Source organism: Mirounga angustirostris, unplaced genomic scaffold (genome assembly GCF_029215605.1).
Source record: "Mirounga angustirostris isolate CCGP_5_RB_7025 unplaced genomic scaffold, mMirAng1.0.hap1 SCAF_11, whole genome shotgun sequence".
Classification (NCBI taxonomy): Eukaryota; Metazoa; Chordata; class Mammalia; order Carnivora; family Phocidae; genus Mirounga; species Mirounga angustirostris.
Genome location: NW_026991719.1, coordinates 121,684,469 through 121,703,067, shown reverse-complemented (window position 1 = coordinate 121,703,067; position 18,599 = coordinate 121,684,469). Strand labels below are relative to the sequence as shown.

At 44.0% G+C, this 18,599-nt stretch overlaps 1 protein-coding gene across 3 annotated transcripts in view; it reads right to left on the bottom strand.

Moving 5' to 3' along the window:
• The window catches only part of AFF2 (ALF transcription elongation factor 2), a 453,393-nt gene that overhangs the window by 168,544 nt on the left and 266,250 nt on the right, over nucleotides 1-18,599 (bottom strand). For all 3 annotated transcript variants that reach the window (XM_064574649.1, XM_064574647.1, XM_064574648.1), the window contains one exon: nucleotides 8,315-8,359. In XM_064574649.1, coding sequence (XP_064430719.1) covers nucleotides 8,315-8,359 — 45 coding nt within the window. The remainder of the gene's footprint in view (nucleotides 1-8,314; nucleotides 8,360-18,599) is intronic.

Here is an 18,599-nt window from a genome sequence, read left to right as displayed (position 1 = left end):
TTACATGTAAGACTCTTTCTATATATTTTGCAAACTGAAATAGTGTTGAATTGTTGTTTGTAATAGTGCTTTTGGTTAATTCTTTTGGGGATTTCAGGAAAACAGTACATATATATATATATACATATATATGTATATATATACACACACACACATATATAATCTACAAATAATAATCATTTCACACATTTTGTCCCATTTTAATACCTATTCTTTCTTTAGCTTGTGATTGTCTTGGCTCACCTCCAGGACAATATTAAACAATAATGGTGATAAAGAACATTTAGTCTGAATTCTCAACTACAATGGGAGTGCTTTTAGAATTCCTCTGTGAAATGTTACACTAGCTTTTGGGTTGAGATGGATACATTTTATCATATTAAGGATGTTTCTACCTATTTCTACTTTACCTAGAGTAACTGTTGAGTTTTGTCAAGTATCATTTAGCATCGATGAAGATGATCATGTAGTTTTTTCTTTCTTATCCTATCCATAAAAAGCATTATATTCATGGATTTCTTAATATTGAACAAGCTTTACTTTCCTGGAATAAAACCCACTTGGTCATGGTGCATATCCTTTAAAGTTCTGTCTTCTTCTATTAGCAGTTCACTGAGGAAATTTGCATCAATACTCACAAGTGATGTTACTCCGTAATTTCCTGTTTTGTACGCTGTTTTTGTCAGATTTTGGCATCAATATTATGTGCTAATTTGGCTCTTCTAAAAAAATACTTTGCAATATTTTCTTCTGGTTCTATGTTCTGAAACCATTGGGCTGTATTATTCCTCCATGGTTTAGTTTAATTTCCCTATGAAACCCTACCTGGGACTGATGAGTTCATGAATGAGTGGGACTTCTCTTCATTTCACTGATGGTGATAAGTCTGTTTAGATTTTCTCTCTTCTGGAGACAGTCTGAGTCAATTATATTTCACTAGAAAACTTGTCCATCTCATCTAAATGCTTATATTTATTTGTGCCGAGGCAAGTAAATTGCCACTAACAGTTATTTTGATTTCCTCTGTATCTGAAAAGTTATTACTCTTTATTATTCCTTGTTTTATGTATTTGTGCTTTTTCCTTTTTTTTTTTTTTTTCCCTTGGTGAGGTTAACAAATGATCGATTGCTGTTACTCTTTTATCTTGGGGAAAAAAAAACAGATCATAAAAGTGCTAATTCTAATGATTTTCTGTCTATAATTCATTACTTTGCAACTCTTGATTTATCTACTTTTAAAATAGCATCTTTGGGCTCTTGTATCACTGCTTTGGCTCTCTCTCTCTTTTTTTTTTTTTAGATAAAATTGCTTCATTTCTTTAATAACTCCTGCCACTGTGGTGTCATAGCTTTGATTTGTTCCCTAGCAACATTTTTTTATTCATTTTTTTTCTTTTTTCCTTTTTTATTTTATTTTTTTGGTATTTTTGCATAGCTGTTACTGTGGTTCCTTTTTAAATTATTACTAATTATTCTAGTGACAAGAGTTCTTCCTTGACAAGAGTTGTTTGCAGGATGTTTCTGTGGCAGCGGGGGCTGTGGCTCAGTTCCAGACTAGCAGTAGTTCTCTTCTCAACACCTTTACTTCTGTCTTATCAAGAGACATCAGGCCTACAGGCTGCTCATAAAGCAGCATCTCAATTTCCCACCTTGCCTCAGCAACAAAGCGCTTTCTACAAATGTGGATTAGTTATGTCACTTCTCATTCAATCCTGCCTTTCCCACTTCTCAAGATCTGTATGTTCTAGACTTGGTCCACAGAAGCTTCCATTGCAAACCTTCACACCCAGCCCCATCATTCCCATATTGGTTTTGCTTTTCATGGTGTGCCACGTATCCTTTTTTTTTTTTTTTAAGATTTATTTATTTATTTTAGGGAGAGAGAGCACAGCAGGGGGAGGGGCGGAAGGAGAGGGAGACAAATAGACTCCCCGCTGAGCAGGGAGCCCAATGCGAGGCTTGATCCCAGGACCCTGAGATCACGACCTGAGCCAAAGTCAAGTGTCGGACGCTTAACCAACTGAGCCACCCAGGCGCCCCTGTGCTCCTTCTCTTAAAAGCAGGGCTTCATCAGCTATGCTCTAGATCCATGACCACGGGAACCATCCTTTGGATTCTTCCCTGCCTGACCTTCACAGAATAAATTGTGACTTAGGCTTATGTATGTCTTCCGGTTAGACCAGTTACAGGGTTCACAGTTCTTTTTCTCATTCTCCATAATGCTTTTGGTGATTCACAAGAGAAGGCGCGAGCCTTGCTCTATTCTTTCATTTCAAAACTGGAAGATGCCTCCCAGAATGACTCTGAGAGGCTACGTTCTCAATGTATTTTCCAGAGACACTGGTCTTACCTCTATACAGATGCAAGTGCAATGGCCAACCGCCTGGCATTACTTTTTTTTTTTTTTTTTTTTTTTTGCCAGCCCGATCCCACTAGCACAGCTGGGACAACGAGGCCGGTTCTCAAACAACAGTTGGAAGCTATTACTTCTTTCAGATAAGCTTAGACTGCTTTTTGGCACACCAATATACTGTTTCATTACCCTCTCTGCACACCCAAGATACAGAAAGCAGGTGTAAATTCTACACGTGGCTTAAATTCTCACCTGCTTTCATTCAATTCAACAGAAAATAATAAATCACCATATTCACAGAAAGAAACAGGTTGTCAGAAAACAGACTTATTTTTATAGCACACCTACGAAATAGAGGGACTCATATATTGACTCGATGATTTTAAAGGGGCTACTCTTGCTCACTCCCTGGACAGCTAAATGCTGTGTTGCTAAGTTACTGGTATTTGACATCATCTCTTCCCTGACATGTCCCACGTTTGACAGGTTCCCATGAATCACTGGGCCAGTCACCTCGTTACTCACGTTACTCATTTTCCCAATGACGTCTGTGTAATCATTTAAAATTCACATCATACACTAGCTGCAAACCCCTAGATTCCACATGAAAATATTTAAACTGCTTGACAGGCTCTAAGTTGTTATAATTAAATTTAGCATCTTTCTTCTGGGTTGGTTTGTGTTTGAGAAAAGAGAAAATGATTACTGGGAGGCAAATAATGGCTAATATCTCTTATGGGCTAATTGGCTCCCATGAATAGCTCACCTCACATATGCATGCTATGTATTCAGTCCATTAGTGCTTTGAATTAGCTTTAGAAAAGGTAATACTCCACATAATTTACCCAGTCAAGGGCATTTTCACCTGCTGACAAATTTACATATTTCCCAACGTCATTAGGCAAGAGCTAGTCATCAGAATAGCAGAGGGTGCAATCAGTAGTTTATTTATTTCACTCCACCAATGTTAACATTAATTATAGTCTAAATTATATTTAGCAATTGTTGTCTTTCTTGGATGGAACTCTACATTACTATTTCAAGAAACTATAATTTTAAAAGTCCACACCAGAATAAGATAGATGCTTTTTGAAACATTCTGGAAGGACTAGTATTTAAGACTGCTCTACAGAAAATCGTTTGCATGATTCCAATTTGAACATTATTTATACATTAATTTGACAGGATATAAAATCAATTGCCTAATTATTGGTTAAATTTATCAAAGAGATTCTACTGAAAGGTGCTTGATTATGGTGCATAGTTATGATAATATAATCAAATTTCCTTTCAGATGTAATTGACCAATTTTGTTCCCCAATCCATTTCTTTCTCATTCTTAAGATGAGTTTCTTCATTTGTTTCCCCTTTTCAAAGTAAAAAATAGCAAGCACTGTGCACGGTCGTCCTGTAATTATTTGGTAAGATCTCTCCATGCTAAACCTGTACACTTAAATACAGACCTAATACATGGAATTGCCATAATTTAGAATGCTGTAAACACAGATCATGCCATAATCTGAAAGAGGTGCCCATGTCGATGTTTACCAGCCTGATCCATATGGCGGGGAGAGAGCTGTAAGATGGTAGAGTTTATCAAATCGAGTTCCCTAAATCTTAGCTAGCAAATTCAGCATTCCGCATAAACAGTGAATTACCCTTACAGATGTTAGACTATGAAATTATCAACTACTGAAGGTACTTTGCTAGGAAACACAATCTGTTCGGCGTCAAGGCTAAGAGAAGCGCTCTATCTGCATTTTTGACTCAAGATAGGACTTAATTGATAGTTTGTTGATATTTTTAAGTAAATTCTTGCAAGGAACAAATAAATCATACCACCGCAAAGCAAATAATCACTGAACATCCATCCTCGGCTAGTAGTATTTAGTGCACGCAGCTCTCCTTGGCTTAACTCTTCCAGAAGTGATTACTCGAGGACCCATCAAACCCCGTGGAGCTCAGGAGAGAAGCTGCTGTGGCCCATATTATTACATATGAGCAGCTTCAGAGTCCCTCATCTGATAGATGAATTGTAACTGCAAAACGCCACCGGAGTTATTGTTAGTTTTCATTTCTGTTTGCACTCGAGGGCAGCTTGAATCTAAAGAGAATATGGCGTGCTTGCTGACCGAAGCAGGTACGCAGGCTGGGCCGATGTAAACGTTGCCTTTATGTCTCTGATGTGTAAAATGTAGACTAGGCAACAACGTACTTGACAAGTAGCGAAGACGAGTGGAGCTAGGCAGCTTGTTCTGGAGCAGGAGGGCAGCTGGAGGAGATGTGCTATAGGCTGGTGGTTTCTGGCCTCTTTGAAAAACTACTTGAAATTATTTTGGCATAATTGGATTTGTAGGAGTCATCGAAGCAACGGCAGCTGAAAGGGATTGGTGGCTGATGCCATCACAATGTTAATCATAAAGGAGACTGGAGCTTGTGAAGTCAGAATGGATTCAAGTGCACCAACAGGAGCAGAATGGGTAGCGCGTTTTACACCATGGGACTCATGACACAGAGTTTTAGGATTGTCGTGAGAGGGACGTGACGTAGTATGCTAAAGTGCTCAAGCCCGGAAGTGGCACATTGCTGTTATTTTTTTATCAGTGGCAGTAATGTGTCATTGTTATTATTTTATTATTTGAGGTGACATTTGAACATATTCAGAATGGTAGGAAGAAAGAATTAATTCCTGACACCTGCTCAAATTCCGTTGATTTGGTGGGATTCTTAAAGTGGCTAGGACTAAGTCAGCCAGCATCTGGAGCAATTTTTTTTTTTTTTTTTTTAATCCAGAGGTCTGTGAGAGGGCGGTGGACAGTTTGGCGTAGTGTAAAACGCAGACCAAGTTCCATTTCTGCTTCTGCTGTATCCTAGGTTCACTCTCGCTGCAGGTCATTTATAACCCCTCTGGGCCTCAACTTCCTGAAATAATTAGGGACTACACCATGTTTTCTATTACCAAAATAAGATAATGGGGTTCAAGTGTTTTCAAAGGCAGTCATGTGCCACAGAAAAATAAGGTCACCCTATCAGGTCAAGTCAGCCCTGGAAGACCAGAGGAGGTGGGCTACAGGACGGTATGAGAAGCAGGAGCACAAAGAAAGAGAAGTCTGAAAGAGAGCTGAGGCCACGATCACAGAAATGGTGAGAGGAGCTTTCAAAGAAAGCTAACTGGTTTGAATTGGAACGGTGTTTTGGAAAAGGAGGCAAAAATAAAATGCATTAGGGAAAAGTATTTCCATTGCCTGGGGACTGAGGGGCTGAGAGAGGGGAGAGGCCAGTCGTGTTGGTTGGTTGGTTAATAAAAGAAGTCTGTCCCCATGTGAGATGAAGTGGGTTTGCATGCTTAGCCTGCTGGGCTGTGGAGGGCCAAAAGGGGGGAGATCGGTGAGGTGGGGAAGTTGAGAGACCAAACAGACTGAGATCTCCATGTTTCCCATGCAAACTGTGTGCACACTTTAAAGATTCTCTCATTGCAGGTGGGTCGTGGGGTGGAGGGTGAGTTATTGTGTGAGTTATTCACGTTTGCTACATGAAGAGATCAAGAAGCCACACAGCTAGAGAGTGATGGACCTAAGGCTTTCTACCGCGGGGCTAGAGCCCCTTCTTCCACACGGCTACACCTCAGTGAGGGAGAATACGCCCCTGCTCTTGGCTTGTCTGAAAAGCGCTGAGGGTGTCAGAGAGAGGGGGGGAGAAAGAGGAAGGGAAAAGGTCACGCCCCCACCAGGAAGAGGCAGATGGAGAGCACGGCCACACAGAGGGCTGTGGAGCCATCCCATCCGCTGGGCTCCACAGCCCTCGAACAAACACGACCACGAACCTGTTGTGCCACACAATGTGGGCTATACAAATTTAAGAATTACTCATAAAATTTAGGACACAAACTTCAGGATGCTTATCTTTATTCTAAGCACGGGAAATGAAACATGTCAGTCTTCAATAAAGGAAAGCCCACTCATTAATGGTGCTGTTGAAAAAACCCCCAGAATTCTATACAATCTATAGCCCTTCAAAAAAAAAGACGTTTCCCTAGATTCTCTTGCAAGAACAGAAGGACTTTTGTTACTTCCTCAAAGGGTGCTATCTTTTATGAGCTCATTAAGGCAACCTGCTTCTTTTCTTTCCATGTTGAAGTGACATTCTGTTGTTTCTCTAAGTGGCTCCTCCAGCGGACTGGGGCCCCCAGCCTCTGCCAGGTGCTCACCCGGCTCCCCTCCCCCAGGGCCAGGCCACTCGTAAGAAGAGATTCCAATTGTGACCGATTAGGTGGTGATTCTGAAACGGGTCCCACATTCCTTTGGGAATTAAGAAAAGACCGCTGACTTCATTTGGAAGAGAGGAAGAGGTTTCTTGCCATGTTACCTTTCTTTAAGGAAGGCAGCCAACACACTAGCAAGGATTTGGTGTCTCTGGTTGATCTGACCCATCTCCGCCCAATGGAAGGAGCAGACACCTGCAGTCTCCTGGTGCAGCCGCCCACCCTCCACCCCAACCCTTGGACCCCAGGAGGGATGACATAGGGGTTCCTGAGCTCTTACAAAAGTAGCCCGTATAGGGGCACCTGGGTGACTCAGTCGGTTGGGTACCTGACTCTTGGTTTTAGCTCAGGTCTTGCTCTCAGGGTCGTGAGATCGAGCCCCGTGTCAGGCTCCTTGCTCGGCGTGAGTCTGCTTGAGATTCTCCCTCTTCCTCTGCGCCTCCCCCCTCTCATGTTCTCTAAATAAATAAACAAATAAATCTTTTTAAAAAAGTAGCCAGTGTATCCCCAATTCAGATAGTCTCGTCTCTGATCAGAGTAATAGGACTCATCTCTTTAATAGCCAATAACAACACTCGTGGGCTGAAAACGGGGCATGCATATCCCCAACAGGTGAAATCGGTGATCAGGTCAACTTGACAATAAACAGCTCTCTCCTCTTTATTATTCCTTGGGCTGCACTGTCACAGATTCCCTTGGAGCCCTGGGCTGCCTGGAAGGCATGCACCACGGGGAGTCTCAGGCAGAGGTGGGGGTGAGTTCCTCACTTTGGTAAGTGGGGGAGAGGTGCAGACTTCTCAATGGTACACAGATTGTTCTCTTCCCTGGGCGGCAAGCCTGCGTGCTTTTCTCATGGCCACGCTGATCATCATTTATCATAATAATGAGCATCTATACCTCTTGGCAGCTTCTAAGGGAATTAGGACAGGTATTATTATCCTGTTTCAGATAACAATGGAGATTCAGAAAGCTGGAGTTCTGTGTCCAAACCACAGAGTGACAAACAGCAGAGCTGGCCCTGGGACTCAGTGCCACGACTTCCGTTCTTCAGGTACCACATTGCCTTGCCTTATGACGCGAACAGCCAGAGACAGGAGACCCATTTTTCCGGCTGGGCTCTGGTGTTGCCTTTGAGTTTAAGCATCTACTTTGGGAGAGGTCACTGCCACCTTCGGCAACTTCATGCTGCCTCCATGCCATTCATATGCACACATTCCCTCCCATTAGTAACAGGTCCTACAACTTGCCTTCACTCTCAAGTCTCTCCTCCTTGCCACCCTCCCACATCTTGCCCCCTCGTCATAGGCCACAACCCCCACAACCCTGTTCCACCCACGTTGGCGCAGGAAGTGGCAGTGAAGTTGAGACTCGAGATCCCAGAGAGCAGAAAGCCCAAGATTTAGGGTAGGCTGCTTAAAGAGGGAGAGTTTCCTGAAGAACGTGGGGAGTCTCAAAAGAAAGACCCAGAAAGGCACAAGGATGAAACAGAAGCTTAGGGAGATGACAAGACTAGCTTGGCTGGGGATGGGGAGAGGACAGGTGAGAAATGAGCCGGGAGGTGTAAGCAGAAGGGTCTTGAAGTGGAAGTGAGGATTCCCCATCAGGATACTCCCAGAAACAGCACGGTAATTACTTGAAAGAGCTTAAGCAGATAGATTGCTTCGTTATTAAAAGGCACAGAAAGAAAGGTTTAAACTCACCCGCAAGATTTCTTCAACACAGCTTGGATCACTGGGAAGGCTTACCTAAAATAAAATAAACAAACAAAAATTAAGCACCATTTAGCTATTCTCAGAGAAGTTTATTGTATAATGCTTTACATGGTAGGAAAAATTGTAAAGAAAGGAAATACAGCTATCAATGTAGAGTTTTCCCCTGCTAAGTACAAAGCCAAAAGTATCTGCTAGTGGCCAATTTTCATCGCTTTAATGAAGCAGTAAGACCACAGTGCAAGGTGCAGAGAGAGAGTGACACGTTCTGTCACTGATTTTCTGTGGGACATTGGGCTGCCCTTCCATCACCCAGGCTTTACTTTGCTCATCTATCCAAAGAAGGAGCTCGACTTCCTCATCTTTAAGGCCCATTTGACCCTCTGCCAGGGTTTAATATATTATTCATAATCACAGATTTTTTTTTAAAGACGAGGCCAATAGGACATACTTCTATGATTGAATTAAGTTCTTTTTAAACTTAGGAGTCTAACCAGATGCCTGCAATTCTTATCCAAAACACCAAGGCTCAAACTGTGTAAATTGCAGGCATGCCTTTGCACTTAGAGAGCATCTCACAAACATACAAAGTGAGTCCCATGAGCCGTCTTTCCCAGTGTGACATCTTCCTAATCAATCAAAATTCAAGCAACTTGCAGAAATGTCCCGAGGACTCACTGCAGGTCCAGCACAAAGCTCTATCCTCCAGGGGCTCTATCATCAGTGAAAGCCAGAAGCCAGACACCAAAGCGAGGCACCAGCTCGAAGGCAGTGGCCGGCGAGGGGCCTGGGCATGGGACAACCACCCGGAGAAGGGTCTGCCGGGCGTGACGTCACCTGTGTGAGCTACAGGCATCCCCCAAACATCCCTCTCGCCTTCACACCTTCCCCCTCTCCAGGACTGCGAACTGTCACTTCTGCTTCCCTCCAGTTCTGGCGAGGAGGGCATTTGGTCTCTTTAATTCACTGCCTCAGAAGGCGAAAGGTCAGTCCTGCAAAGACAGTACGGCCACAGAGGCTGTACGTCCAGACCTCTCGAGGGGGCAGTTAGGTGATAAGCCCCCAGTTCCTCCGATAGACTGAAGGCTGAGCATAACTCTATTTGGGGAAATGGAAAATAGAATACGGCCCCAGTTTCCCGCAAACCTGCATGTCTCCTTTCCCCCTCACAAATGTCCCAGTTTGGATGATAAATTATACAGTCACCCTTCCCAGCACAATAATATTCTAGTACTGGGTAGAAAGAACAGGAGAAGGAAAGGCTGCAAAAGAGGGCCAGGCACAACTTTCCAGAGGACCTTAAATGCAGGGTCCCAGTAGGCAACTATGGGTAGGGTTTGGCCCAGGACAGCACATTCATTCATTCAACAAATTTTTTGAGGGCCAGCCTTCTGCTAGGCACAGATACAAGGAAAAGCAAAAGGAGACACAGCTTCCTCCCTCATGGAGTTTGTAGGCTCAAGAGGAAGGTAGATATGAGGAATCACATAGTTAATGTAGGACTGAAACTGTGTTAAGTGCTACCTGAGCCCATCCCACAGGTACTAGGAATCTTTCCATGTCCAAATAAGCATGGGAAATACTGCAATCCACCTCCTCCCCCGACGTGGAAATCCATGATGTGAATTAAAGGCTCCGAGACACCTATCTAACTGTTTAACGCAACACGTTGCCAACTCTCTTGACCACTAAATTCTTGGCTTTTTAGTTTTTGTGATTTTCTTTTCCCAATCGACATATGCCACCATTCCACACAGAATGAGTGTTTGCAGAACACACACTGGGAGATGCTGGTCTAACATAGTTCAGGATTACAGAACTCAACGGATTAGTCTTAATAGCAGATACAATCTCATCCCATTGTTCAATGCTCCAGCAACTGTATTTTCTAAGACAATCCTTGAACTTCTAACAAATAACCTTTGCCAAAGGTCAAAATGATTACAGCAGAATTAAATCTTCAATATCATTGTTGCATTCTATCCATGTGGGCGGCCTGGGCTAAAAAATGTATGTCCCGCTCTCAGAAAAAGGTCTTTGCTCTTTTTGTTCCCACACAAAAACATAATGTCAATTTTTCAACCACAGAGAAAAACATATCAGCAATATGCAGACACGGCAAGAACGATTGCCTCTGGGTCTATAAGGAGCTGGGTGGGAGTTCCGGCCCTACCACTTGGGGACAGGACTTGGTAACTTTACCCCTGTGAGTTCCAGTTTTCCCAGCTGTAAAATAAAGTAGAATAAAATAAAATCGCCATCATAATAATACCCGCTTCTTTCAAATCTCACAGGGTTTCTGCGAGCAGCAAATGAAATAAATAATGTGAATATGCTTTGTACCCTGCAAAGCCCCACACAATGAGCCAGGTTATTACCCCTTGTCCTGTTGTTCTCCTTACTGCTTTATTACTAAGTCGAGTCTTCTCGTCTTTTCCAGGAAAGACCCGACTCACTCTCGCCAACTGCAAATGTCATCCCTACACCTGGTATTATAAATATCCATTTCCTTATGGGGGAACTGCTGTCAAAATAGAAAGAGTTGTCAACTCTGGGGCTTTGCGGCAAATCTAATAATGACTGCTTGGGGGTCGGGAGCACTCAGGATCGGAAGGGACTGCAGACAAGGACAGTCAAATAAGTATGCATCCACACCGAGTGTTCAGATTGTTTTTCTTTTTAAGAAAATCCCGGAATCCAGCATTGGCATGGAGTCACTAGTCCTGCAAACTCATCTAGCCCTGCCCCACAGCTCTTTCCACCACAAGACAACTACATTTGAGCGGCAAATGCTGCTCCCCCTGCGAGTGCTTTTGAATTAAGCAGTGGAGCATTTCCTCTGAGCCTAGAATAGTGTTAGGCGTGGGGGGTGGGTGATACAAACAGCTATGAGACTTGGCCTCTTTCTCTCGGAGTTAAATGTCTAGATGGGACGGCAAAACAAATAATTAGAGACCCACTGGGACATACATTGTAAGGTAGTCGTGACAAGGGTAATAGGATCGCATTCACTGCCCGACCGCCTATTCATCAGTTCTCCCATTTATTTCTTTAGACAACAAATCCTGATTGAGCTCACACTGTGCTCAGGATGGTGCCAAGGGGGAGGGTTTGAAGACACTGAAGACAACATAATTTCTGGCTTCAAGACTCCACGCAAATTGGGAAGACAAACATTTACACGGGAAACAGACAATAGGGAACAGGAGGTCTGATTAGGTGGTGGAGAGAGGGTACCTACCGGGTTCACGGACAGAAGCTCCCAGCCGCCGAGGTCCCCACTGTAGTCCTCACTCCACATGGGAGTGAGAGGCCAAGGATCTGACATGGCCGAGAAGTGGCAGAGCCACCTGAGGCCACTTCAGTCTCTGAGCCCCCTGAGGAGCTGCACGCCGGGGGGGGGTGGGGTCACTCTGCACACTGAAGACAGCTGCACCGAGGCGGGGGCTTAGCCCCAGAATTTTGCCCAGTGCACTCCCCCCCACCCCCCCACACACGCCCCTTTCGCAGTACTTCTGGAGTCACTCGGACAGGTGGGAAAGGAGACTAAGAGAACTAGTGGTGACACGGGGATTAGAACTGCTGCCCGCCGAGTTGCCAAGCTGCTGCTTAATTCCCGAGCCACCTTCTCCTCTCTTTCAATCCACTCTTGAGCATTCAGACAGTCCACAAAGCGCAAGTTAGCCACTCAGAGCTGCGGCGTCCTTTGCATCCCCCTCTCCGCCCCCTCCTCCTAGAGCAGAGAGCAGGCTGCACGCCGCACAGGGGAACCTGTTCTCTCCCGCCCGGCCCCAGACGACCCTCTCGGGCTGGGCACAGATGTGGTCCTCTGAGGGCCAGGGAAGGCAGGCACACATGGCGGGCAGGTGGGGAGTTGACTGAGAGCCCTCACAAGTGCCTACCCTCTCTGCACGTGACAGTGCAGGCTGCCACCCCATGTAGCCACAGAGAGACCACGCACCGATCATCTGCCTGGCGATAAATACATATCTTAGGAAATAATGAGGGTACCTTTAAATCATCAAATATTCAGTTAACTGCAGCAACAATAAATGAATTGCATAGGATGTTTTAATCATTCTAGAATTAATCAGTTTGGAGCATACTTCTTGGCGATTAGGGTAATACAAGATATCAAAAATACCCTGATTGTGGCATCGAGAGACATAATAGAAAACATAGAGATTAATGTAAAACATTAAAAGAATAATGATCATCACATGGTTAACCGGGGAGTGGGGGAGCTCAGTGCATGCCTGTCACTACATTATTATTAAGGGACTGCGAGAGAAGGGTCATTCTTTTTTTTTTTTTTTTTTCCCCTAAAAGCACCCTGAGGTTGCCACAGTATCTGGCAATCAAAGCCCACGATTCCAGGCATATTCCACCTTGACAAAGACTTCGCAAAGTAAAACTCAAAAATCATGAGCTTAATTGCCGGCGAATGCTTGCGTTCCCCTAACAAGTGCAAGTGACACAGAGTGACACCCCACTAACACCAAATACCGTGCTAACGGCCCAGTCAAACAACATGCATGACTGACACCCACGGCAGCTTCTGAACTAATTCCGTTTGTATTTTCATTAACAAATTGCCACATTTATCCCCATGATTGATTTATGGGACACGGAGCTCCCCTGACACGGCATCACTAACAGAATGAAAAGTCAGGTTATGATTTTGTACTACCAAATGAGTTTGCCGGCTTTTTAAAATTTTTAATCCCCATGGTTGGTCACTTGTAAAAACCAAGGGGCAGCAGCCTCTGGAGTCCTGATTTGCATGTGCCTGGGGATCCCTTTATCTCCCCACCCCACCCAGGGAGTCCCGGGTCTCCAGTTTGGAAAACTACAAACCCAGTTCACATTAGTATCCGTCAGTCCCCTGCTTCCTGCCTCACCTTAACCTGTCCCTATTCTAGTTGGTATTCATGAGGCCATGATTAAACGGGAACAGTTAATATTACATAAGCTGCCAACAGAAGTCCTCAGGTAATAGAACTTTAATCAAAACAAAAAAAGATTTCACAACGGTACAGCCAACCAGCTCATCTTCCAGTTTCTTTTTAATACAGCTAAATGCCTGGGTGTCCAAAGACTTGGAGTTTACTTTCAAATACTGCTCCCGGCCCATTTTTAAGAGAATCACATGGTCCAGATACCCCATGTAAAATAAGCTAGTAGTCACCGTTCCCTCTAAGAAAAGAAGAAACAAAAAGTAGAGCATGAAGATCAAAGGAATTTAATGTACTTGCCATTTCAGGCTGACTACAAAAAAATGACCCTTGGTCTAGAATCTTCCATGGCATCAAAACTAAAAAGGCAGTGAGTGCAATTACGTTTTATTTATTTGAGCAAATAAATGAGATAATTTACTATATTTTCTGGGGGCATCAAGGGGTAGTGGAAAGACTACGCTCTTTGAAGCTGGACCGACTTGGATTTTAATCCCAGCTTTGATACTTAATTTGCTTTGTGAACTGGGGCAAGATACTTGAACTTCTCTGTGTCTCTGTTTCCCCATCTATGTAAGAGGGGAATACAAAATACACTCCTAGGGTGGTTACGCGGCTGAGATGTACATCGTAAGCCCCCTCCCCGACTTCTATCCCAAGTTGCCTCTAAGGCTCGCGGCAAGGCATCGGCACCTTGAGACTTGGGACCACTAAGGAGACAGTTCGGTCCCTTTGTAAACTGGCCCCCAAGACATCCCCTTGCAGGTCACTAATTATGAAAGCTTATCGAGGGGCCCAATGTATAAGGAGTCTCAGGCTGCTGCTCCATCTGGTGGCACTCCCTGAAGAGGACAAAGGAGGCTGGGGAGGGTACTTGAGGGGGTAAGACAACAGAGAGACAAGGGGGAGTGCGGGGTGGGAGGGGTGGGGGAAGGGTGGGCCATGTGCTTCATTATGAGGACATCTCGTCCCTGATTACATTAGGCATGGGCAAGGGCGGGATGCATATGCAGAAAGGCCCATCATCAGCTGAGAGGACCTAATGGCAGATGGAATTTCAAGTGAAGAGTACTTAATTCAGTGGGCTCTGAATAGCCATTAGCTCACTGTTCATTTATTTGGTGTAATAACTAGTTTCTATAGAAGAGTGAGCTATAAATGGGGAGCGGGGTTATAGTCTTAAAGAAAAATAAGGTGCACATCTAGAAAGATTGCCCTAAGAAACCAAGAGCCTATCTGGATGTGCCTGACCACCTGCTCCTCATTCCCCTGGTCACCTGGGCTGGGCACTGAGGTCATTGCATCTCTGCTGCTCAGGTGCCCCAGGGCCAGACTCCCTGCTTACACATTCTCAAGGCTTTGCGTCTAGATTCCTTAATTGTGCTGCTCACACTTAAGGTGTAACCTCCTACTTCTCTTTGCCAGCCTCCCAGTCTCTGGCCCACCTCGCCTGCCCCTTCCTGCCTGTGCTCTTAGCCTTCCGCTGGCTCTTGGTGCCTACCCTATAACCCACAGACCTTCTAGCCCCGGTCCCTTCCTTTTGAGATTTTTAGGCATGCGTCAGACCCCTCAGGGCCTGCGGGATACCTATCTGGGGGGCCAGGGCACTGCAACCAAGAACGATTTAAAATTAAAATCTCAATCCCACTAAATCCCTACTTGTTGCACTGCCGTTCACGTTAATGGCTGGATTGTGGGCAGGCCCCGAATGTCTTCTAGTAAAAGAGGAAACCGTAAGACTACAGATGGACAAACTGGAGTGACGTCAGGCAACTTCTGAACTCTGTCAACAGCCGCTGGTAACAAGGCCAACATGCATGATCCACACATATCAAGAAGACGTGCTGCGAAGCAAGTTCACTTTTGAAGCTTGTCATTTAAAGAATAAATGTGAGAGTTTGGGGAGCGTCCGTATACTCCTATCCACTCCACAACCACAGCAAAATTCCATCTCGCGTTCAGCTAACTATGATCTTATAAAGTGGCGAAAGAAAAACATACTGATAGGAAACAGTTTCGTGTCCAAGTTCTACCACTAATTAGCTGTGTGGTTTGGGACAATTCACCTCATCCCTCTCCAGCCTCTATGACAAAGGCAAGGGAATATATTACAAGTTCCTAATGTTTTGTACCTCACATAGCATTACAGAAATAATCAGAGATCTACATAAGATAACCAACTTTTTTTGTTTGCCATGAAAGGCCATAACGAAAACAGTATCCAAAAGGTAGGAAGGGTACAATCTTCAAATACACGACAGGTTCTTCAAAATATATGACAGCAAACTTATACCAACATCAAACACACTCACACATACCACTGTTCTTATAGTTCCCATTTTGCCACAGAATAAACTTCATCTTAGACCAGTTGCCAGGTGAGATGATCTCTCAGGTATCTTTTAGATTTTGTAATTTTATTCACCTTCTCTTTTATTCTGTTATATTACATACATCTTATTCTACATAGCAGTAGACTTCTCGACGTTCAATTCTCTATCTCTGATCCATGAACTATTTTCTCCGTGGAACACGGATGCTAATTGTCAAATCCCAGATACATTTTCTCTTTCCTTGCTGATGCTGTTTAAATGCATGGGAGAGGCAAACTAATTCCTAGACCAAACACTACCAACATAATTAAGGAGGCAACCCTTCTGTAACAAGTCACATAGAACACACAGCACACACATCCTGTGGGCCTTACCTGTGAAACCGGTCTCCCACCTTAGTCGTCCTAAGATGAACCTGAAGACCATTTACAAAAGACCATCTGCAGTCTCTTTTGCTAGGAGTCCACATTCCCTACAGCACAGCATGGGATCTATCACGTGCTATGTATTCCAAAGCCAAACATGAATTCTTAGGAGGGGCTGGGGGGGGGGGACGGGAGGAAAATCGGGTAGCACGGTGTCCCAGAAGCCTGGAGAAGAAAGCGCTTCAGAGAGAAAGTGGCCATTAAGTAAGATAAGGATGCAGACTTGGCAGTTGAGTTTGGCAAGGTCTAGGTCACAGGCAACCTTGGTCAGAGCTGTTTCAGTGGCACACTGTGAGCACGAAGCTGATTGGAGTGTGTTGAGGAGGGAGTGGGAGGATGGGAGGAGAGAGTGAATAATCAATTTCTCCTGTGAAAGGGAGCAGACAAATGGGGGGAGAGGAAGTTGTGATGTGGGCCAGGTCAAGGTTTTTTCTTTGTTTTTTTTAAGAGGGATGATATTAAGGCATTTTATATACCAGTGGGGGGGGGGAGTGTTGCAAAAGAGAGAGGGGATGGTTATAAAAGCGAAGTCCTTGAGAAGGAGAGAGCGCATCAGGACACAATTGGAGAGGACAGCCTGAAATAGGAGCATGGACACTTCTGGACGCTGCTTCCATTGTAAGAGGAGGGAAGGCAGAGTGTCTAGACACATAAGCAGTTGGGTTGGAGCAATTAAAGACGGGAAGATGTGGTGGTACTTGTCTGATTGTATCTATTCTGCTCCTTGCAGTAGGCGGCAAGGTCATCAGCTAAGAATGGGGGGTGCTTATTGGAAATGTGAAGAGAAAGGAAAGGCGGGAAATAGTTGTCTTGGAGAACAGGAACATGGATTTGCTAGGGAAGTTTAACAGAACTCTCTGGCAACATTGAAGGTAGAGAGAGAAAGAGCTAGCTAGCTCTGCGGGAAACACAGGGGACCCTGTGCGTACCCCGAGTATGGAGATAAAGGAAGGAAGAGGCAAGGGGAAAGGGGAAAGCTGGAGGCCAAGTAGCTCCAGTGATTTAGAAGGAGGTGACACTCTGCTCCCCACTATTAGTCCTGCCCTTTCCAACACTGATTAGCTAATTACCCACAGTTCACAGTTCTCCAACTGCTCTAATCTGTGAGAGGCTTCATTCTGCATGAAACAAGCAGAGAGCCCAGGAGCAGGAGTAATGATTTTCTGGGACCCCACAGTGGCAAAGCCCATAATATTACCCAGAAGGCCAGATGAAATTAAGCCCAGGGCCAAATATGGCCACAGGGCTTGAGGATCTCCTCTGGGGGGCTAAATGAATTCAACTCTGTCTCTAGGGAAGCAGAGAACTCGATTGACCCATAGCCTCCTGAGAGAGATCGTTCCTACACAACACTGGAAGGGAGGAGTTTCCAAACTGTGTAAAGATGAGCTGTTTTAAATTATTTAAATATTTTTCCTTTAAGCAAACATTTATCACGTGATCATTAGCACGAAATATTTTAAAATACAATTATCTTTCATAATACACCCGGGATTGACAAGTTCTTCAAAAAGCATTTATAGTTTCTAAAGATACAAGGACTTCCTTGTTGGGGCAAAAAAATGAAGGAGGAGCTCAGGTTTTTCTGGTAGCTTCTTAAGACATTGCCACAGGCATCTTATGGGGTCTTCAATTAAGTGCTGTAACCCCATTTATAAAAGAACCTTTGAAATAACTATCTTTGGCTCATAGTTTTTGAAAAACCTGTAAAAAATGAAGGTCTTTCCTTGACATTCACAATCTCTCGCCCTAAAGGAGCCACTTCAGTCTTCTCCAAAATTCATAGCTAATGATTTAAATGTCTGCTTCAAAACAAGAAAGCCAGATTTCAGTTGGATTTTCTTCTAGCTAAATTTTCCTTAAAGCCATGTAAGCGGAACAGGCTTTTTAAGTTTCTTTCAGACTAACCTCTAATGAACTTGGCGCCTTCTTGACTCTCTAAACCCTGCACTTAGGATCCTCTTAACAGTCAGCGGATGACATGGTGGTTCCATAGAAAAAGTTACAGTTGCTCTTCTCCGACTGCGAGGATCCCAATGAACAAGCTGCGTGCAGGGGGACTGAATCCTCACCAGCTCCCCTATTATTTATAACTCTAATGAAAACACTTATCTATTAATGCCAAGTGACACTGCTAAATATATTCAGGGAAGTTCACATTTTTTCTCATGCTTCTGAAATCTCTTAGATCTGCGCCCACTTACATGTGGTTTCAGTGTGCACTAAAATGAAACGATAGCTAAGAATAACTCACTTCCATTAGATTTATAAATCTCATTAATTAATTCTACATCTCCAATGGTGTAGAGACCAAACTCAAATGCGAGATCTAATTAAAGAGAAAAAAAAAAAAATGTTAAGAAACAACACTGAGACTGAAACACAGAAGTAACTGTTTAGCCCCAAATTAATGAGGCGCTATGCTAAGCAAGCATGTCCATTAATCCCTAATGAGGATTTTAAACACATTAAAACTTCCTAATACAAAATGTTTGCCTTCCTTTTATCCAATAACAAATAAGCCAATAATTTTCTGGCTCTAAATGACACTATTAACTGTCAC